We start from the raw sequence: 22311 nt of genomic DNA, 5'->3' as shown, positions 1-22311 counted from the left end.
CCGCCCCCCCACCCCACCCCGTCTGCAGTCTGACCGAGTTGCTAGCTGCATGCAGGTGGATAGACACCCTTGCTCCATCCAGGCCTCGCTCGACAAGCCTTTATTGAGCACCTATTGTGTGCCAGATCCTCAGGGAACAAAAGAGGTGACCCCAAGACAGGCATAGGTCCTGCCCTCCCAGCACCTATAACCTGGTGAGAAAGGAAAAGTGAGAAATGATTAATGTCATTGTTTCAAAGTGGACAGCCTGTCAGGAAGGGGGAACTGGAGTTGCAAGAACCCCGCAGAGGGGGGCCTAACTGATCTGGAGGAAAGGGCCTGCTGGGGGGGCAGGTAGGACTCAACTTGATTGCCGGGTTGTTGCACAGAAAGAGTGCTCTAGGGGGAGGGAACAGCACAAGCAAAATCCCTGAGGCAGGACTCAGCCTGGACAGGCTGAGGCCTCACTGGGTGCCACAGGGCTACATTATGACTTCCTCTGTAAGAAAACAAACAAAAAAAAGAACACACCCATTTAAAATTATATTTTAAAACCGCCTTGATATCAAGACCAATGTACCCTGGGCTGGATTTATTTTATATATTCATTATTATTGTATCCATTTTTTTCTCCTGATTTTAAAACACTAAAACATTTTGGGGGCCCCTACACACATTGTGGGTCCTGAGCGTGGGAAACCCTGCCTAACAGATCAGCTAGCCCCAGATGCGTGCTGGCTGCCTCACCCGTCCCCGGCACACAGGCAAAACCACTTCCTCCTCCCTTTTCAGAGAGAAACGGCCCAGATCCTTGTGGCTGAGCTGGGGGCCTCCCTGCGGACCTATCACCCTGGTGCAGCTGGTCTAGATAGGCCCCCCATTGCAGGCTCAAGCTGGATGCCATCACCATCCCCCGCTCCTGGGGTTGTTGACGGGGTGTGGGGGTGGTGGTGCTGGCCTTGTCTGGAGCCTGCGGGTCAGTAAGGCTCAAACAGGAGACACACGGAACCTGGTTTCTCACTCACTCACTGTGCGGCTTTGGGTGAGTCACTCAAACTCTTCTGGGCCTCAGTTTCCTCATCTGTGAAGTGGGCATGAAGATAGCCCTCCTTAGTCACGTGACGACGATTAGGCAAGACAACCTTCAAGCATGCAGCATGGGGCTCAGTTAAGAGCAATATTAGGACTCTTCCCTGGGACTTAAGCTGATGCCTTTGTGCCTGGCTGGGGTGGATGCAAATTTGGCCTCTGGATCTCACAAGCTGGGCTGCCTTGGGCAACTCATTTCACCCCTCTGATCCTCCATGCCTTCCACGGCCCAACGGACCAGGTCCCAACCTCGAGGAGAAGAGCAATTCTTTGGGCAGGGGATCAGAATTGTCCAAGAGACCCTTGTCACTTACAAAGTCTGGCCATCGGGGATCTCATTTACATAGAGATCAGTCTCCAGAAACATGAGGTGTTTCAGTTCACCTCCAGCCTGCCCCACTGAGGCCCAACCACAGAGGGCACCCCCCTGATTACCCTGACCTGCCGGCGGGGGATGTGGTCTTGCCCAAACTAATGTCCTCCCCTGAGACTGTCTCAGCAGAATCATCCCCCATCTCTTGGTGGCCACAGTCTCTGAACATGGCCCTCGGAGGAACATTCCAGAAGGGGATCAGCAGGGAGATGGTGGGGCTGGGAGACTCCAAGGCCCCTGCCCCTCTGAAGTCAGCCCCTTACCCTTCCAAAGTCAGGTCTGGGCTTCTCACTGGAGGTCCCAGCTGGTGAGTGGGACATTCACTGGCCCCCATGTGGGGTGGCTCTCGGGGTAGGTGGCCACAGTGGTGTCTCAGCCCAGGGATATGCTGGGGCTGTCGATGTCAGGGGTGGGGAAGCCCTTAGGCTCTGTCAACTCTGGGCTTTACGCAATTTCACAGTTCTCTCATTCTCCAATGCCTCCATTCTATTCATTTATTCCATAAAAACTGACTGAGCCCCAACTGTGGGCACCATGTTAGATGCTGGGGATGAAGCAGAAGACAAAACAGGCCCTGTCCATGTCATGCTGGAGCTCACACTCCACAGGGAGACTGATGCCACAGAACTCCACATGCAGGAGAGGCTGGCAGAAGAAGAGACAACAGGGGCAAAGGCCCTGGGATAGGAACAAACTTGGCACACTTGAGAAGCAGACAATAGGCAGTGTCCAAAAGGTGGAGACAACCCAAACGTCCATCAGTGGATGGACACATAAAACATACGGTCCATCCACACAATGGAATACTACGCAGCCATAAAAAGGGATGAAGCTCATGACTGATCTCAAAAACTTTATGCTGAGTGAAAGAAGCCAGATGCAAAAGGCCACATAGCGTGCGATTCTATTTATACGAAATGTCCAGAACTGGCAAATCCATAGACAGAAAGTAGATTAGTGGTTGCCAGGGACTGAGGGAGGATGGGGAGTGACCGCTAATGGGTACTGATAAAAATGTTCTAAAATTGACTCTGGTGATGGTTGCACAATGCTGTGAATATAGTAAAGACTACTGAATTGCACACTTCCGTGGGTGAATTGTATGGTGTGTGAATTACATCTCAATAAAGCTGTTATTAGAAAAGGAGCCAATGTGTCATCTGTCTCGGTACAAGAGGATGGTAGCTGAGGAGCTGCTTCCCCACCTGCCACCCCATCAAAGTCTTTAGACACAAGGAATAGTAATGACTCTCTGAGGAAGAGTTTGGTACAAGGTCGGACTGAGGAATTCAAGGATGCCACCTGACCTGGTTGGGGGGGGGCCACTGGTGGAATTTTGGGGCATTATGGGGCAAAGACTTACAGCTCAAAGCTGTAAGCTACTTGGATGACTTGTTCCCCATTAGAGACAAGGTGTAAAAAGAGAGGTGAGCTTTTCTCTTTGGGCACAAGACAAATAATGATGCTAATAACAGATATGAATATGATGACACAATGTGATAGCAGTTAGCTTGGGATGCACCCTCTCACGGGATCTTCATAGCCATCCTATGAGGGGGGAACTATGGTCATGCCCAACTGAGGCTCAGTCCCTGGTTGTGCCGTGGGTCTGAAGCAGGATCATGGGGAGGAGACTTCCTGAGAGGTGAGGGGGGGCTGAGTGGAGCGCTCAACTTGGCAAAATGGGTGCAGTAGGGACCAAGATGAGAGAAACTTGGTGGCATGACAGGGACTGATGTGGACCGAGTGGGTTAAGCAGGGGGTGTGGTGTACGAAGTGGTGCTGCGGGGAGGGACACCTCCTTGTTTTCCTGTGCTGCGTGTGTTTGGGGAAGGGGGCAGGTTGGGAAGCTTATTCTCCCGTCAGTCTTTTGATAATGGTGTCACCTCCTCAGAGCTTGGGGTGACCTTCTCCTCCAGCTTGGGGTAACCTGCCACCTCTACTTTGATCTTGTCCAGACCTGAGGCCCCTGCTGACCTGGGCTGTTTTAAATAGCAGGCATCCTGTGAACCCAGCATCTGGCCACATCTGTGTACCTACACAGAGGATGTGGACATAAAAATCCGTTAACTTTAAAATGAGCTTTAATTTGTTTTCCTTAAGTGCATTTATCGATGTAAACAGAGCATGTTAAGAGATACCAAGGGGAGAGCAGATGATTGCTGGTATGTTGGTTTTAATTCAAAAAAAAAGAAAAAGAAAGGATCCCTGGTGACACCCCCCCGACCTGGTTACCTGGTCCCGACCGCAGTCTCTACGGGAAGGCAGAGCTGTCAAAACAGAACTGAGCAATGGCAGTTAAAAACCCACCAAGACTGCTCAGCGGTTGAGCCCCGCAGGCCACCCCGCACTCTCAGCCATGTCCGAGAGGTTGGGGGGGGGGGGCGTGCTTGTGTTCCCTATCACCTGGGTCTGCTGTTGGAAATCAAGGACAGAATCACCTCCTGACACTACAGATCTGGAAAAATAAAAATCTCTAGAAAAAAACGTCCGATTTGGAGACAGCGGGAGGACGAAGAGGAGGAGGTGCCCCGATCGAGGGTGGGCCGCGTGTGATTGCATTTTGGGGTCACCGCGGCATGCACGGAGACCCCTCAGTGCTCAGGTGGGGACTGTGGAGGGACCTACTGGCCATGCCCAAGGCCCGGGTGGACCACGGGACCAAACCTGGCTGTAAACAGGAAAGGCCACTCCATGCTTCTTTCCTCAGGATTTCCTTAATTTGTGCTTCCCTTTGGTTTGACAGTTAACGTGGGGGTGGGGCGGTGGAGCCGGCGGGGTGGGGGTGGGTGGGGAGTAGATAACGGTTTCTGTCACTTGTCCAAAAACTGAGAGAAGAGGTGAAAGCGGGTGTTGGATTTGTTGGGCAGACGCTTCCCGGGCCTGACGTGAGTTGCGTTGCTCAGGGTGCAGAGCCCGACTCCCCTGGAGCTATCACTGGCCTGTGGGGGCCTCGCTTCTGTCGCGGGGGACATGGACGGGCTTTCCGGCGGGGCTCTAGCTATGTCGAGGCCCAGAGATGGAGGCCTGCCGTGTGGGCTGCTACTGACGGCCGTGCCGCGGCTCCACCTCTCTCTAGCTTTACACGGTGCGTGGACCCATTCAGTGGATGTCGCAGGAAAGGTAGCAGATTCTTAACTTCTTCCATCTCCAGAGTTGAAAAAGATCAGTTACTAAAATAAACAATTTCTCGATTGTGTTCTGGTGGCCACGGGCCCGGCGGCCGCGGAGTGGCGGGGAGTGGTGAGGGGGGAGGGCCCCGGCTGAGTGAGGGGCTCACTCAGGACAGGCACAGTCAGCTCGGCTGAGCGAGGCTCAGGGTAAGGCGGCATTCCTCACAGAAGAACACATCGGAAAAAGCTGCTCCTCTTCTGCTGGTCCGGTGTGATTTTGACTCCCTGGTTGCTCCCCTGGGGGCTGTTGCCTTCCTGAAATCACAAGAGGTTTTCTGAGGTTACGGCTGAGCAACATGACCTCTATGTCTCTTAACCAACCAGCCAGTCAATTAATGAACTAACCAACCAACCGCCAGCCTATGTATCCATCTGTCACCTTCCAACCAACAATTCATCTTTCACAAACCCATAGATCTGCTTTTTATCTACTACCCATCACTCCTTCCAACAATTCATTCCTTTAATCACTCATTCACGTACCTATCCACCCCTTTCCATTCACCCTCTCAACATCTTTCCAACCACTTATTTACCCATCTCACTCTCTTCTTTCCCTATTTCCTTCTTTCCATTCACCCACTCTTCCCTCCTTTCCATCCATCTACCCATCTGTGCTGGGCACCTATCAGTGGGGCAGCTGAGGGCAGCAGAAAGGTACTCTCTCTCGGGATTGGGTTCAAGGTCCCAGTGCCACTTACTCACCGGGCTGGTCTCCCTGCCCCTGTGCCAAGGCTCTGGCTCCCCAACTTTCCCCACAGTTCACCCTCCACCCTGCTGCAGGTGAGGTAAGCCCTACACTCAAGCCCTGTTGAAAATCCATCAGTGCTGTCGCCCCGGCATTTGAAGCCTCTGTTCTGGTCCCTGCCTACCCATGGAACTGAAATCCTATTTTCTCTCACATCACCATGTTTGGAAAGGTTCAGCCCTGTTTCTTTGACTAATTCCCTCTCATCTTTCAGCTCTCAGATAAAACCAGAATTTATTCAACAGTAACTGCTGAATGCCTACACGGTGCCAAATTTACACAATGTCCTATGTCAATTACATTAAAAAAAAAAGACTGATAGAAGTGGTATGGGGTTGCAACTCTGAACATAAACAAAGGTGGTAGGAAATGAATAGAATTTAACTGTTGGTGATTTGCAACTTAGTTAAGAAAAAAAGAGAAACTGCAAGGATTATGGTGAACATCAGCACTTCACAATCTATGCCTTGGAAGGATATGGCACACTCTGGAGGCAATCAACAGGCCGGTATCAAAAGCACAGGCAAAGTGTTGCCGTGAGGCTCCGTGTAACTCCTGGTGGGCATGAGTGAGTCAGCAGGATAGTTAAAAATCAAAATTTTACTGTTATATTGAAGAGGAAAGAATTCTAAGAAAATTACAATTGTAAGAAAATTTTTCTAAAAGTACAGTGGTTTACAGACTCTTTCCTGTTTTGGCTAAACAGCTGCTACTAAATTGATCGTGTGCCTTGCAATTCAATTCACAGCATCTTAGAATTATGAAACTGACACTCACTTTAAGTCAGACGTGTACTACTTGAATGGCGTTTTGTATTGTGTGCGCAGTCCCATATGCACAGACACAGAACAGGTCACAAATAGAGTGCTTTATGTTCTCGTATCAGACAACAGGGAGCATCACTTGGCAGGAAGAGTGGTCACTGGAACAGAGGCTTTGAAGCAAGACTCACGACAGCGTTTAGCCGCTAACATGCCCAAAATATAGTTCAGCGTTCAGACCCTACCAAGAAAGCACTAGTTATGCTAAATGCTGGGGACTGTGAAACTGCTCATGTGGTAAACAGAAAAGCTAGAAATGAATGAAAGGGTGGATGCGGAGGGATTCAGGCAGGACCTCCTGGAGGCCTCAGGACCCCGGCACCCACTGCAGGTTGTCACAACCTGCAAAATTTGGGGCTGGAAGGAAGAAAAAGGCTATCGACCTGCTGGACTCATCAGGATGGAAAGCCGGCAGCTGTCAGACACGAGCCTTACTTGGGGGCCTTGTTACGGGGTGGACCGTGGTTCTGGGCCTGCCTGGGGGGACTTTTCTTAAAATTCATTTATTTATTTCTTTTTATTTTTGGCTGTGTTGGGTCTTCGTTTCTGTGCGAGGGCTTTCTCTAGTTGCGGCGAGCGGGGTCCACTCTTCATGGCGGTGCGCGGGTCCCTCGCTATCGTGGCCTCTCTTGTCGCGGAGCGCAGGCTCAGTAGTTGTGCCTCACGGGCCTAGCTGCTCCGCGGCATGTGGGATCTTCCCAGACCAGGGCTCGAACCCGTGTCCCCTGTATTAGCAGGCAGATTCTCAACCACTGCGCCACCAGGGAAGCCCCTGGGGGGCTTTTCTGCAGGAGGCCCTCTACCTTTGTGCATGCTTGGCTCCCAAGAGGGACAGAAAGGGTCCGGTGTCCCCAGCTAGCTTGTGTGCTTAGTGAGCAGCGCCTGGTACTGAGCAGCTCCGGGCCACGGAGGAAAGATGAAGTTGAGAGGCATGTTCAGGGTGGATGTCCCCACCACACCTGATAACTCTATCCCCCTTCCTAGAGATGCCCTACTAGGTGCACCTGGGCCCTAAGAAGCAGGATCTGCCCGGGGATGCATCACACCACTGAGAGCGATGCCAGCCAGCTCCAACAGGGATGCATGTGGGGATCCGGGGAGGATACACACTCACCAATTTTTTATCCATTTTTGCTTTGATGTCTCTGGCAAGAGTGAAAAATGCCTGTGGAATAAGCATGTAGTTAGTAGCCCAGGAGTGGGACGCAGGTGGGGGCCTGCTGGCTCCTGGACGCTGCCACACAGAGGGCGTGGCTCAACAGTAGGGCCAGTGGGGCGAACAGTGTTAGGACAGAGACCTGGTTATGGGTCTCACCTGTTCAGCCCCATCTCCTGCCCCTACAGGGATACCCCCACCCACCTGGACTGCCACTTCCCCTAAACCAATGACCCTGGAAGGTGGGATCACCCTTGGCTGGTCAGAGAGGAAGCTGAGGCTTGGAGAGGGGGTGCCCAAGCTACTTGTCTCAAGGCACTCAGTGGCTAACTGACTGATCGAGATCTCCGTCCCTGACCCCTGTGCTCTATCTGCCCACTTTGCCCCCCTTCTAACAGTCAGGGGCAGGGCAGAAAGACAAGTGGCTCCTTGGCCAAAGGAGCTTCATTCTGGGTCCTCGCCCAGTAAGAAGGCCTGGTAGGTAGGGTGAAAGGTTCATCTTCCAAGGGTTGGCAAAGGCCTGACCCCAGGCTGCTGCCTCTGTTACAGGCTCCTGACCGTTTCTTCCCTTCCCCCACCTGGACAACACTTATAAACCCCACTCTGGCACCAACCCTGCTCTGGGCCTTATACAGAGATGAGCTGGCCTCAGCATTTGCAGTCGAGGGGCTCCTGGTTCGGCGAGAAGCAGAGTCTTAGCAAACACCCATGTGATGTGGCAAGTTCTGTCGCGGAGGGTGTCTCGGGGTGCTGGGGATGCCTAAAGTTGTGGGCCTCAGGGCCTGGGGATCAGCAGAGGCCTCCTTGGGAAGAGGCCACATGCGCTGGTCCCTGAGGGGAAGATGGGGGCGTGGGGACTGTGGTAAAGGCCTGGAGGAAGGTGAGGCACAGGCGGCCAGGGACGGAGAGTGGTGGGCGAGGCCTGAGCTGCGGGCAGCACAAACTGGCTGGGGCCAGCTAGGGAGGGCCTTCTGTGCCTCACGCAGGGGCTGAGGTTGGGAGTGGCGTGGAAGATCCATTTTGGAAAGATCATGGGAGTGGCGGAACGGAGGAGAAGGCAGGTGAGCTGCAGGGCTGGCGTTGCTGGTGGACAGTAGAAGGAGGCCTGGGCCAAGGCTCGGTCAGGGTGCCCTACTCTGTATGGGCCTGTGACCCTGTCTGTGCGGGTGGTGTGAACGAAAGCACAAACCCGGAGGCAGGACTGGGCACCAGCCAGCGCAGAGACTCTCTGAGCCTCGGTTTCCCCACCTGAAAAACTGCGCCTGCTCCCCAGGGCTGTGCAAGAGCCAGTGAGATCATGTCCTAGGTGCCCAGCTGGGGCTGGCACCTGCTGATGTCAGAACATGGGGGCGGTTCCCCCAGGTCCCCTGGGCCTTGCAAAAGGCCTGGCACACGTTGCTGCCCAAGAAGTGCCTCTCAGCCGTCTGTTCAAGAGGCAGCCGAAGCTGTGACCAGTCCCTGTGACAGAGCCTCCCTGGAGGGTGCAGTCCGACCCTTAGCCCTAATAGGCTTGTGCTGTGGGCCCGGGACTCACGTTCTCCACATTGATGTTGGCCTTCGCGCTGGTCTCCATAAACTTGATTCCATAGTCCAGGGCCAGCTGTGAGGGAGGGAGAAAAACATGCGAACATCAGCCACCAGGTACCCAGACCTCTGCACAGCACCCTGAAGGGGGCCGAGACAGATAGACAGAGTGGGGCCAGCTCCCTCAAGCCACCAGTGGAGAGCAGGTGGTGAATGTCCCTGGCAGGAGGGTGGAGGGGGCCTGGCTCAAACCATGGCTCTGTTCTCTGCCCCCTGTGGCCTCGACGGGTCCCACGAGACGCTGTGTGGAAGCAAGCAGAGCACACCCAGAAGCCCTCGCTGCTTTCAGTCTTTAGCCTGAAGCCCAGCTGGGCGTGTGCTTTCCACCTTCCCTTCCCATGGCATGTGCCCCACTGGGAAAACCAACTTATCTGCGTGCCCAGCCAAGCCCTGCATCCCAGAAGATGGGTCATCTTATGCTCAAAAAGATTGTAAGGGAGTCTCCCCGAAAGCCCAGCCTTGCCATCAGTGAGCAATCGGGGGGCCCTCGGGGGCAGGGCAGGGCTGGCCTCCATGCAGGGAACCCCAGACGCTGAGGTCCCTCTGCCCTGAGGTGTCTGGCAGTGCCAGGCCCAAGCCGGCCACCACACTTACCTTTTCTCCCCGTTCCTTGGAAACTTGTCTCTTGTCGTTCACGTCGCACTTGTTCCCAAGTATCATCTTTTCGACGTCTGCAGAGGCGTGCTGGAGGGGAGGGGCAGATGGTGGAGGTGAGAGGTAAGGTCAGACCGGACTACCAACCAACCGGTAGCCCATCCCCCAAGATCAGAGTGATGGGGTCAGGACCGCTAGGCACACCCTGCACAGATGACAAACCGAAGCTCAGAGAGGCTGAGAGCCCTGTCCTATGTCACTGAGCCAGTGCCAGGACGGAGTTCAGGGTTCTGGCTGCTACCCTGACCAAGTGCACGCCTTCTGGCTGCCAAGGACAGCTTCTCTATGGGCCACGCCAACTAGGCTACCATGGCTGTCCTCGGACTCCCGGCCAGGTCTGGCCTATGGGAAGCAAGTGGGGCTGCAGTATTGACCCCTGCTCGCCTCCCTCCTTCCCCGGCCCCTCTGCTGGAGACCCCAGCTGCTGTTCTGGGCTCCAGAAACAGGCTGTGCCGGGGGTGGGTGCAGACCTCGGCCACCACCAGCCCTTTGTGCTTTGCCATCCCCTGGCGTTCCCTTAATTATGTCTTCATGCCTGAAAACGGTCCCTTCCTCCAACCCGCCCCCACATTCCAACCCAGTGGGACTCGCTTCCTGAAGGACTGGACCATCAGAAAGGCCCTTCTTGCTGCAGCTCAGATCTGGTCTCAGGGAAACGCGCTCTTCTGCTCCCTAACTTTCTACTAACTGGAAGGCTCTCGCCTACTGGCCGGAACACAAAAACTCCAGAGACCAGTGTGAGGACCCCCTCCTCAGGCCAGGCGCAGCCTCCTGCCAGGAAATACGGGGTCATCGGGAGGTGGCCCAGTGCAACTGCCCACAGGTGCCGGCTGGGACGTGACCTTCTGCCGTGTCTTCATGGGTGGGTAAAGTTCTCAGACCCGAACCCCATCTGGTGAGTCATCACAAGCCACAAGCACCTTGTCCAGGGAGGCTCTGGGGTGAGGGTAAGCTCTGTGGAGAGTGGGGAGGTGACGACACTGGCTTTGGGACAGGGAAGCGGCGCTGGCCGCCTTCTCTTCCCTCGGGGTTCAAGGTCTCCTTCCACAGGCAGCTGCTGCTGCTGGCCTGAGCCCGGGCACAGAGAGCTCATACCAGCTCAAACCCTGCTCCGCTGCAGTTCACAGTCCAACCTGACACACGCCCTCACCACACCCACCAGATACAAAGGTCATGCCGACTCTAGAACCTTCCTTCTCTAGAAAGCACCAAATGCTCACAGTGACTGGATATCCTCCTTCCTTGACCTCGATGTCGCCCAAACCTGATAGCCCGGCTGGGGAAATGGGCTCTCGGGGTTGCTCTGTGATGAGGCCGGGCCAGCGTGTTCTCCAGGGTTGACTGCGTGGGTTCCTGTCTCCCTGACTCTGTTCCCAGCAGGTTACTCCTAGGTGCCTCTAGGCTCAGTGATCTCATGTGTAAACCAGGAAGCTCCGGAGTGAGGGCTGAGGAGAGGATGCGTGGGAGCTTCCTGTGCATGGGAGGGGTCCCCAAGCCTTACCTCCTCAATGTTCCGAATCCAGTTCCGGATGTTGTCGAAGGACTTCTCGTTGGTGATGTCGTAGACCAGCATGATGCCCTAATAAGCAGAGGGAGACAGAGACATGCGCTCTGGACAAGCTGCGAGCACTCCGAGGGGGAGGCCCCAGCAAGGTGGGCAGCAGGGACCCCGACAGGACACCATCCCCGGGACCCTTCCTTCTGCTGGGCTCCACCACTAGCCTCTCTCTGGTGTCCCAGGCTCCAGTCCCCTGCTCCTCAACCACTGATGTGACCCTTCACCCTGCAGACCAGACCCTACCATACCTGTGCTTACAAAGGAGCCCTGCTGTTTCTCCACTACTAGCAGGATAAGTACGGCCCGTGTGTCTCGGCAGCCAGCGAGGTCCCAGTGGCCAACCTCTCAGCCTCGCATTCTGCAGCCCCCTGCTCTACAGGCTGTATTCCATGGCCCTGATGCCCACCGGGCTCCCCCTCTTGCCAACCCTTGGCTATGCTCAGCCTCTTCCACACCCGCACTCGCCCCCCACCCTGCCCTGAGTCATCTCCTGGGCTCAGCCAGGGCCACCTCCACTGGTCGCCCCAGCTTCACCCCTCATCTGGTGGCTACCATGAGCCAGGTACTGCAACTGGGTCTCCCTGGGCCTCACAGGCTTGGGTCGGGTGGTCCCACTGTCTGCACTGTGAGAATGGGGAACCTGAGGCTGGGGGGTGGGGGGCTAGGTCCCTGTCCCCAGTCACACGAGGGAGAGTAAAGGACACAACTGGGGTCTAAGCCCAGGGGACAGACCCTAATGCCCACGTGCCTTCCAACAACCCCACCGGAGTCGGGGCTGGCTTCAAGCACTGGGGCAGGCAATGCTGAGGCCTCTGTGATTCCATAACCAATGCATGAGCAGCTGGGAGACAGTCCATGGGTTCTGAAATAGCTGCAGAGTGAACCCGTCTCTGCTTGAGCCCACAATCTCGCCACTGCCGAGGAGAAAGGCAAATATCCCCACTTGATAAAAGGGGAAACTGAGGTGCAGAAAGAGGTGACCTTTAAGATTCTAGCCCAGCTCTAAAGGAGCTGATGACACTGGCTCCCATTAGGAATCTCCCTGGGTCCTCATCAGGATCAAGCAACGCTCATGGCCACCCTGCGACAGTCCCCATGTTGCCCTGGACATCCTCGCAGGGCGCGCGTGGTGAGCCAGCCTGCAGCAATACTATCGCCAGCCCCCGTGCGGGTCAGCCCCGGGGTTCCAAGGCCCCAGCTGTCCTGCCCAGGCCCGGCTCACTCCATTCCCTCACTCTACCTGCTCCAAGGGCCTAGCCCTCCATCCACAAGCTCTGGTGCTGGCCAAGACGTCTCTGAGGCTGCCTGAATTTGCAGAGTAAGAACTCGGGCCCTGTGTGCTGGGCAGATAACCGCAGGGGCGAGGGTGTGTGACAAAACCACACAGACACGGTAAGCGAGCCGCTGCAATTCCAAATCCCCGCTGTGACCTTGGGGATACACACAGCGGCCTTAGAGCCTGCTACAGCCACAACCCCTAAAAAATGCCATCTGCGAACCCTCATTTTAGTGGTCTCTTGGGGAGACTGAATAGAGACTGCTCACGGGAGGACCTGGAGGAGTTTTAGTGGCCGTGATGTGTGACATGCTCCAGCCATGGCCAGAGTGAGTAAAGACACTGGTGGATGGACTCTGTGAGTCGAGCATCACTGGGGCCTCTGCGCAGCAGCTGGCCTCTCATTGTCAGGGGCAAGAAATGCCACAGGGCTCTGAGGGCTTTTTGCCCCTTTATCCAGGGACCGGCCCTTTCGATGGCCCAGGATTCTGCCACCACTGCCATTAAGCTGGCACCATGTACGCAAGATTCCAACGTCCCAGATTTTTACCTATGTGGTGTCGGGGGCAGTGAATAGAGCTCTCTATCAGGAAAGAGCAGAAGTCCCTGGAAAACATAGTGTTACCCTATTCCAGGTTCTCCTTGAAGCTCCCCTTGGGGCTCCAAGTAACCATTTTCCTGGCCCCAGTCTGGGCACAGCTCCCCATATCTGTTTGCAAGCTCACAACAGGACACCAGAAATCCGATGCTCCCCAAATCTGTGACCCAAGGGTCCACTGCCACAAGGACAAAGATGAGGACGGGGTTGCAACGTTGCCAATGTTCTCTGTGCCGTCCTATATGGTCTCTGCTGGCTGCACATGGCTCCAGGGCACCTGAAATGCAGCCAGTGTGACCGAGGGGCTGGATTTCCTACTTTTACTGATTTAGATTCAAATAGCCACACACAGCCAGAGGCTTCTGTACAGGTTAGCGCAGGTCTAGGAGGATACAATCATCTTGGAGCTGGACAAGGTCTTACAGATGGCTCAGTCCAGCCTCTTCAGGGGCTGGCCGAGATGTGGGAGCTGGAAAGGGCCAGCCACTACAGGCCCAGACATTCACCCTCTGTGTGAATTTAAGCAGGGCCTGGAATGGTGCTGAGTCTCAGACTCCTCATCTGTAAAATGGGGATAATATGGCACCCACACTCAGGGGTTTATGGCCAAGACCTGGGGCCACTGCCTGCTGGAGGGAAGGGCTTGGTGAATGGGGCAGGGGGTGCTATTTCAACCCAGAGAGGGGCATGGGGATGCTAATTCCAGAGAGGGGCCTACCTGAGGTCATACAGCAGAAGCTCCCCCAGGACCCCAGGGCCCCAAGGCCCCCCGCCCCACCAGAGCAAAGCAAGGTGAGGGGAAAATTAGTAAATTAATTTTAATGAGGAGCACTAAGGTTGCAACCCACATGATTGAGTTTCTATTATGTTCAGACGCTGTGTGGGATGCTCTAAATACTTAATGCGTCTATTCATTTCTGCCGTCCCCCAGTATTTCCTGAGCTCCTACCGCATACTCAGCATGGTCCCAGGCACCGTGCATGTGGCAGGGACCAAGAGGTGGCCCAGCCCTCCTGGAGCTTATGGCCTAGTGGAGGAAACGGGTCTATAGCTGATTGATGGGGTGCATCATGGAAAGGATGGGGTGCAGTGGGAGCTAGAAATGGGGAGCTGGCCATCTATCCTCACAGCTGCCTGGAGCATACTCCTGTTCTCTGTTCCACTTTCCAAGTAAGGAGACCGAGCTCAGAGTGTGACCCAGGGGGCTTAACGAGGTCCTGAGGATCTGCCTCCCACTCCCCATGGCGCCCAAGCACCCCACTTTGTCTACCCCTCGCAGGTGCATGACCAGCTCAGGGCTCTCGGGGACAGGACTCTGGCCCAATCCAGGTTGCCCTCTGCATCTAGTTCGGGCCTGGCCTGGAGAAGGTGCTTGGTAAAAATATTTGAGGGATGGGCTTCCCTGGTGGTGCAGTGGTTAGGAATCTGCCTGCCAGTGCAGGGGACACGGGTTCGAGCCCTGGTCTGGGGAGATCCCACATGCTGTGGAGCAACTAAGCCTGTGCGCCACAACTACTGAGCCTGCGCTCTAGAGCCCAAGAGCCACAACTACTGAGCCTGCGAGCCACAACTATTAAGCCCGCGAGCCACAACTATTAAGCCCATGAGCCACAACTACTGAAGCCCGTGCACCTAGAGCCCACGCTCTGCAAGAGAAGCCACCATAATGAGAAGCCTGCGCACCACAACGAAGAGTAGCTCCTGTTCGCCACAACTAGAGAAAGCCCATGCACAGCAACAAAGACCCAACATAGCCCAAAATAAATAAGTAAAATAAATAAATTTATAAAAAAAACCAAAAACACTTGAGGGATGATGAACGAGTCTTCCTATCACATGACCCCTCCTCAGGCGCAGGCAACAGATGTTAACGGCCAACAGCCCTGAGCAAGTCAGCTCCTGGATGATCTTCAAGTTTTCAGTAGCAAGTTCCACAGAGTCTGACACGGGCCACGTGAGCGCTCCTAAGTGTTGGGGCATGCTGGCTCTGATTTCTCTGACCTCACCTGGAAGAACCGGCTTCCTGTGTCTTTCTTCATTCCCGGAGAATTAGGTTTCCTTGAACCCTGCATTGTTTCTGGAGCCAGAAGGGGAGGGTATGGAGGACGAGGGGGCAGAGGTGGGGCACACAGCCTTTTCCTAAAACTAACCTGGGACCAAGGACCCCTGAGAAGCCAGAGCACGGGCTCCTCAGAAACATCCAGATTTTGGTATCCAAGGCACTGATGTTCATTTTGACTTAAAAAAAAAAAAGACAACCCCCCCGCGCCAAACCAATCCATACCATGGCACCTCTGTAGTAGGCCGTTGTGATCGTCCGAAACCGTTCCTGACCAGCTGTGTCCCTAACGATGAGGAGAAAAAGGGATATTAGCGACACAGAAAGAGAACAATCGTCACAGTGAGAATGAGGGGCATTTACCCAGTATGGACGCCCAGCTTTCTCATGGGTCATCTCCTGATTCATCGTCCTTCTGTGGGGCAGCCCCCCATTATTACAGAGAAGGAAACTGTGGCTTGGGCAGGTGTCTGATGTCTCCTGGCTGGGGATGTGGCAGAATGACTCCTCTGCTACATCGTGTCATCCTGGGGATTTTCCCCAGAGTTTCTGGGCCACAGAAGAGCCAAGGTTGGATGTTATTATTTGTGAAAATCTGGGGCCGTGTATGTGGAAGAGGCTGGTCACATGGCACGGGAACACAGCCCTCGCCGGTGGGCTGAGCTGGTCGAGCTCAGCGGGGCTTAGGAAGCACTTCCACGCTCGCCATCCTGGTGGAGGTCGAGGGAAAGTCCTTCCTCATGGGTACGGTGGAGATACCTGGGTAAGACGCACCCGTGCCTAGCCCAGCTCCTGGCACGGAGGGTATTCAGTGTTTGGTTTAAAGGTGACAACTGGTCAGTGGCAGAGCCAGGGCAAGACCACATCTTCTGTCTCTGGGCCCAGGGCTCCTCCTCTGATCCTGCACCTCACCCTGTGCAGGGCTCTGCACGTCTGGACTGTACAGACACACTTCATTTGGGACCAAGTTGACTTTCTGCCGCCAATAGCAGGTGATGTTAGTGGTTATGATCAGTTACTTTATGACTGTTCTAGAAGAATTTTAAGAGTCATTAACCCCACTGCGACTGCTAAGAGCAGAAACAGGAGGACAAGAGGAAAATAAATCAGAACTTCTGCTTGCTGGTACAGTGTCACTTTGGACTTGGGCACTGAGACTGCTGGGGAGCCAACGTGTTGTAAATAGAGGAACTTCTACGGCCCTGTAACTTATGAGGCGGCTAGAGACTGGCTGCTGCTGCCGGAGCTCAGTAGGATTGGTTAGGCCACACCCAGATTTCGATTCTGAAGCCAGGTTCAGAGGCGGATACCACTGAAGTCAAGGGGATCTGCTGGGCAGGCGGGGCTGTGTTCAGGCTCTGAGACTTGAGTTGGGGAGACAAGCTGCTGGGAGGGAGGCTTCACAGTCCATCTCACGGCACCCCTCCCACCCACAGGCACGTGCCTGGACCGGAAGGACTGAGGCACTCTCCCAAATGTGACTGCTCTCTCTTTTGCTCAGGGTTCGTGCTTCCCTGCAAGTGATGTGGCTGCGGGGTAGGACTCTCCTAACCTCTGACCATCTGAGCCCAGCCTTCCTAGAGCAGTGGGCTGCAGACCAGAGTCACCATCCGTGACGGGGACTCACAAATTCCGATTTTATGTAGCATGGGAAGTCAGCCCCAGCTGAGCAGAACAGAAACAGGTCTCACTGTTGGGCCTGGCCTCAGCTTATTTTCAGTTCTGGGATTTCAGGTCTCTGTATTAGGAAGTGAGGCCTGGGCGTCCCCAGGAGACAAAAGAGGAAGCGATGTCAGGCCTTCTTCAGTGAGCTGATAGGCTTAGAAGGAAATGCCGGGCTGTGGTATCTTGCTATCCTGGCAGCCTTCACCGCCACCAGGAGGGCTCTCTCCAAGTTCAATGGGAGCAGGTGGCTCTGAAGCCCAGGCCCAGACTGTGCCCACACTGGAACTGGGACTGGTAGCTATGTCCTTAGAAGGGGCTGACACAGACTCTAAGCCCCAGCAGCCAGCAGAGCACCGTTCCTGGGGCTTCTGAAGAAAGCCCGATGTGTCCGGGCTGGGCACAGAGAGATGGAGGCTGTGGTCATAGGGAGGGGGACGGGGCACCAGGGGCTTCGGGCTCAAAGCACTCGCTGGGTGAGGGGCTGATGAAGGAAAGGACTCTTACCATATCTGTAGTTTAATTCTCTTGCCATCGAGCTCTATGGTCCTAATTTTAAAGTCAATTCCTGAAAAAAAGAAAAGAAAAGAAAAAAAAAGAAAGGTACATCAGTGTCAGTCCATTTCCCAAGCTGTGTCTAGGACGGATGCTGACAACCTGTGCAGGTAACAGCTGCCATGGTTTCTGGAGCACCTGCCGGGCAGGCGGGAATCTCGGAATCCCGCAAACAAATCTGCAGGCACCCAGAGAACTTTCTCCTTCCACAGAAGGGGAGGCTGAGGCTCAGAGGGCAGAAAGGAGCTGCACAGAGTGAAGCTGGTGAGGGGCAGAGCTGGCGGGCAAACCCAGATAGCTCAGGTGCCAAAGCCGTGTTCTCCTCCCTTTCCCGGGAGGCAGCCTCGTGAAGTAGGCTCCACAGCCCTTTTCCGGCCAGAGCCCCACGCTTCCCGCCACCCGCACCTGGCCTTCCAAGCACACGGGACGCTGGGCCCCGAGATGTACCTGATGCAGGTGGGCCTCTAGTATTTACACGTGCTGTTCCTTCTCTGTGGGTGGTCCCTACCCTGCCCGCCTGTCAGCCTGGCAAACTTCTCCTTTAAGACCTGCTGGAAGGTCACCTCCCAAGAAGCCTTCCTGACCCTGCCCTCCTTCTCTCCCACCCTCTGGCTTTAGTCCCCTTTCCCCAGGACCAGGGTGCTCTCAGCCTCCTCGGCTGCTCTCCAGGCACCCACCGTTGTCCCCTCAATCCCCTCCCCAGCTTCCAAAACACACACTCAACCATGTCACTAAGCTAAGCTCTGCTCCAAACCTTCCAGTGTGTTCACCAACAGAAGAATGAATAAACAAGATGTGGTCTTTCCCTACAGTGGAATATTACTCAGCCATAAAAATGGATGAAGCATTGACACATGCTACAACGTGGATGGATCTCAAAAATATAATGCTGAGTGAGAGAAGCCAGACGTGAAAGGTCACACAGTATGTAACTCTATTTATATGAAATATCCAGAATGGCAAATCCAGAGAGACAGAAAAGAGATTAGTGGTTGCTGGGGTGAGGCGGGGGGAGGCAGGAGGGGGGCGCGGATGTGAGGAGGTGAGGAGATGAATGAGATTGACCAAGGGGTGTGCAGTGTCTTTTTGTCATAATGAAAATGCTCTAGAACTGACTGTGGCGATGGTTGCAGAACTCTGTGAATATACCTGAAGCCACTGACTTGTACACTTTAAATGGGTGAGTTGAATTATATGTCAATAAAACTGTTTTGGGGTTTTTTCTGTAATTTTTTTTTTGTCTGCGCCATGTGGCTTTGGGATCTTAGTTCCCTGACCAGGGATTGAACCTGGGCCACAGCAGTGAAAGCCCGGAATCCTAACCACGAGGCCACCTGGGAATTCCCAACAATAAAACCGTTAAACGGTTAAAAACCTTTCCACCGCCTCCTGGCCCCAGAATACAGTGAAAACAGTTTCCTGAGTGCTCCTAACCTTGTCACCTCAGCACCCATGGCTCTTGCCCTCCTCTCCGGCCACGATGCCCAAGCGTGTTCCAGCCTCAGGCTTTTACGCTTGCTCTTTCCCCTCCTGGAATGTTCTTTCATTCCATGGCCATCTGGCTTCCCTCTCCCTTCACTCAGGTCTCTGTTCAAGTCATCTCCTCAGGGGAGCCTTCCTAACCATCCTCTTTCCCCTCACCTGCTGCATCTTCTTCACGCACTATCCCTGACATTGTCTGCTTATTTGCTCTATGCAAATGGGAGCAAAACTTGCCAACTGGAATGGCCTGCGTGGAGGGGTAACAGCCAAATCCAGCCTTTGCCCCCAGGAGTTGGTTCTAAATCTCCACCTGTGAAGCCCTGAGACTGAGGCCTGGCTTGACCCCCTCAGAACACGGCATGGGGATGCTAATTCCATCCCTGCCCGCCTCAGGAGCTGTCCTGGGGACCACAGGGAATATAAGCCTGTATTTGAGTTTTGTCTCCTAGAACATAAGCTCCAGGAGGGCAGGGGCTCACACGTCTTATTCATGATTATATCTCCATGAATCCATGGCAGGGGCTGAGTACGTATTTGCTAGAAGCCGATCATCCCGTCCTGCACACACACTTTGACTACAGGCCTTGTTACAGTTCTGCTTCCCTCTGATTCATCCCAGTCATCTCTGCAGCCCCTGCACTGAGGCGGATGCCTGGTGCACAGCAGGCACTGGAGAAAGATGGCTAGATGAAAAAATAAAGAGCAACGGGATCTACGTGGTGCCGCACAGTTTACCAAGTAAGCACTTTCACGTACATCAACCACTTCTCTGAAGGAATGAATGAATGGGGCCCTGAGGAGGAGCTGGGGGCTGAGCCAGGCTGGGAAGAGCCAATTCCAGGAGGCACGGGGCCAAGTTCACACCACAGATGATCGACTGACGGAGCTTATGAGAATAGGCTTTGGCAAAATGTAACCTGGGCAGACAGTGAACAGCCACTTAATCCCTGATCTATACAGAAAATACAGAGATACACTCAGTGCCAATACAGAATCACCTCTATGCATCAGGTTGTATTTCAGGACTAAGCCACCCAGTGTTAACTCTTCCTAAAACATACCCCGCTCCTCTCACAGATGCACAGGACATATGAAATAAAGAAGCACTGTTCAGTCCACAGAACCCAAAGCATCACTCTGTTCTATCTTCCTCCTGGGTTTTATTAACACACCAAATTTAATTAGGAAGTGTAAACTTTACGAGGCCCAAGAGTCATGAGGCCATAACTTCAAGGTCAGGGGGAATTAAACTTTCCTAGAAGACAGAGGCCTCCAGGAAGGCTACAAATGTAATGAGAATCCCGGGGTGGGAGGGAGGGAACCTGGGTTCGAGTGCCACGCCCACCTCCTTAGACGACCTTGCCCAAGTTACGTCCTCATCTGCAAGTGGAGGCTGGCCTCCTCAGAGCCCTAAAGGACTAGACTGGGTTTTCTGGTCAAGAATTAAAAAACAGATAAACCACTCAACCCCCGAATTTATCTCACTAGGAATGTTCTGACTCTGGGAAACTGAGGTCTGGGTTGAGAGTGAGCCATAGTCTACCAGGAGTTAATACCACTTAACATCACTTCCTGATTGGTGGGGACGCATGGGCTATCCCAAAGTTTGACCTTGGAGTTAGGGAAGGGGAGGAATCAGAAAGACATGTGCCTAGGGGAAGGATGCGGTCATTGCAAGAGACATTCTGCTTCCTCTCCATGGTCTCTGGCAGTGGTGACAACCCCCTATTCATTGTACAGTTCTGATCCTCCACCATCCAGGCGATGGCCAAAGCAAAGAACACCACTCCTAAGCTGAAGAAACAGGGCTCGAAGAGGCGAAGTGCTTGTTCAAGGGCAAACAGCAGCTGGAACCCAGGCATGATGATTTCCAGTCCAATTCTCTTTACATCTGGCAGCTAAGTGTCTTGCAAAGTGCAGCTCCTGGAGGATGGCAAGGATGGAATCAGCAGCTCATTGTGTGCTTTAGGAAGATAAGGTACACAGGGGTAAAGCAAAGCCCATTCCCTAGGTTTTTTCCAGCTCCTGGGCTTGGGGACCATTCTCCTGCTTCCCCACTCCAGAGCAAGACTGCGTAGCTTATAGGCCACTCTGCTTGATGGGTGTTACTTCCAGGTCAAACTTTTCATGTGGGTAATGGCTGTTTTTGTGGTGTGGGAAGAAGTCAGCTCCACTTTTGTGGATGTCAGAACTGGGAAGCAACAAGCCAATTCTGCTCAACCACAGTGTGGGCTGGCCCTGCAGGAAAGGCTGTTCTGCAAAGTGACAACCGGTGTCCTGCGCCTAGCGATAGGGAAGTCAGGGCTGTCTGTGGCAGCCGCTGATTTTGGTTTCTCACTGAAGCTTTTATCTGGCATCTCCTCCGGATGACAGGTCCCAGGGCAGGCAGCTGTCACTCGCCATTTCTGTCACCCTCGAGTGAGATGGAAGTCCGCGCAGGGGAAGTGTCTGGACTCCCTCTCACCATTCCTTCCAGAAGAAATTCATTCATGGGGGAAACAGGGTCAGGGAGAGGGGCTCAACCCCTGAATATTCCAGAGGAAAGAGCAGGAGAGGTCTGGGTTGGAGTGCTGGCTTCGAAGTGGATCAGCTGTGCTCGCATCTCTCTGGGATGGTTGAGCCTTGAGTTTTGGGTCAGACACACCCAGGTACAAATACCATCCTTGCCACCTGTAGACCGAGTGATCTTGGGAAAGTCCAGTATCCTCCCTGAGCCTCAAATTCCTCCACTGTGAAACGAACTCATAACAGCACCTGACACAGAGGACTGGAAAGTGTGGTAACGCACATAAAGCGCCTGGCACACGGTAAATGCTCAATAAGATCAGATATCACTTGTCACTGTCCTTTCCCCATGGACAACTCTCCGTGCCTCAGTTTCCACTTCTGTAAGACGAGGACCCCAAAGAACTGCTTCAAGGTATACTGCGAGGACAGAACAAAATGACGGGCGCCAAGACCTCGTCCAAGCCATACACTCCCTGAGCAGGCTGAGGGTTGGTGCCTCAGCCTCCCCATCTGCGAAATGGGCACCTGGTGCCCACCCCGCCCATGGCCCGGGAACCGCCAAAGGGCGGTGCAGGCGACTGCTCTTTTCCCCTCCGGCTCCCTCGACCCTCTGCTCTTTTCCCCATCCGGCCCGGCCGCTCCCTCAGCCCCAGCCCCTCAGGGGCGCGCCCGGCCCGGGCCTCCCGCGCCCCCGGCCGTTCCCCTGCCCTGCTACCTATGGTGGAGATGAAAGTGGAGTTGAAGGCGTCCTCGGAGAAGCGGAACAGGACACAGGTCTTCCCCACCCCCGAGTCCCCGATCAGCAGCAGCTTGAACAGGTAATCGTAGGTCTTCGCCATATTACACTCTCTCCCCGACGGGAAGTGCTGCCAGCGCCTCGCCACTGGCTCCTGGGCCCGTCCATCAGCGCCGATCCCACCCCCGCCATTGGCTCCCGGCCCGATGCGCGTCACCGCGGCCGACGCCCGCCCCGGTGCCCCGCCTGTCTCGGGAAGACGTGGGGAAGGGGCGAGCGGGGCACGGAGCCGGAAGCGGC

At 54.5% G+C, this 22311-nt stretch overlaps 1 protein-coding gene across 2 annotated transcripts; it reads right to left on the bottom strand.

The window, feature by feature from the left end:
• Positions 1–3508: 3508 nt before the first annotated feature.
• RAB8A (RAB8A, member RAS oncogene family) lies at positions 3509–22311 on the bottom strand. 2 transcript variants are annotated; one of them, XM_028498973.2, is made up of 9 exons: positions 21991–22121; positions 20419–20690; positions 17238–17298; positions 15294–15354; positions 11079–11156; positions 9518–9607; positions 8874–8939; positions 7298–7348; positions 3509–4869 (listed from the first exon to the last, which is right to left on the bottom strand). In XM_028498973.2, exons 2-9 carry the CDS (start codon positions 20627–20629, stop codon positions 4777–4779), a joined length of 711 nt encoding a protein of 236 aa, XP_028354774.1. In that variant the 5' UTR covers positions 20630–20690; positions 21991–22121; the 3' UTR covers positions 3509–4776. The 2 variants fall into 2 exon arrangements, with proteins under 2 accessions (XP_028354774.1, XP_007105030.1); XM_007104968.4 differs by lacking the exon at positions 20419–20690 and having other exon boundaries at positions 21991–22311.

The sequence above is a fragment of the Physeter macrocephalus genome, chromosome 2 (assembly GCF_002837175.3).
Source record: "Physeter macrocephalus isolate SW-GA chromosome 2, ASM283717v5, whole genome shotgun sequence".
Taxonomy (NCBI): domain Eukaryota; kingdom Metazoa; phylum Chordata; class Mammalia; order Artiodactyla; family Physeteridae; genus Physeter; species Physeter macrocephalus.
The sequence above is the reverse complement of the archived record's forward strand: the minus strand, read 5'-3'. Positions and strand labels throughout refer to the sequence as shown.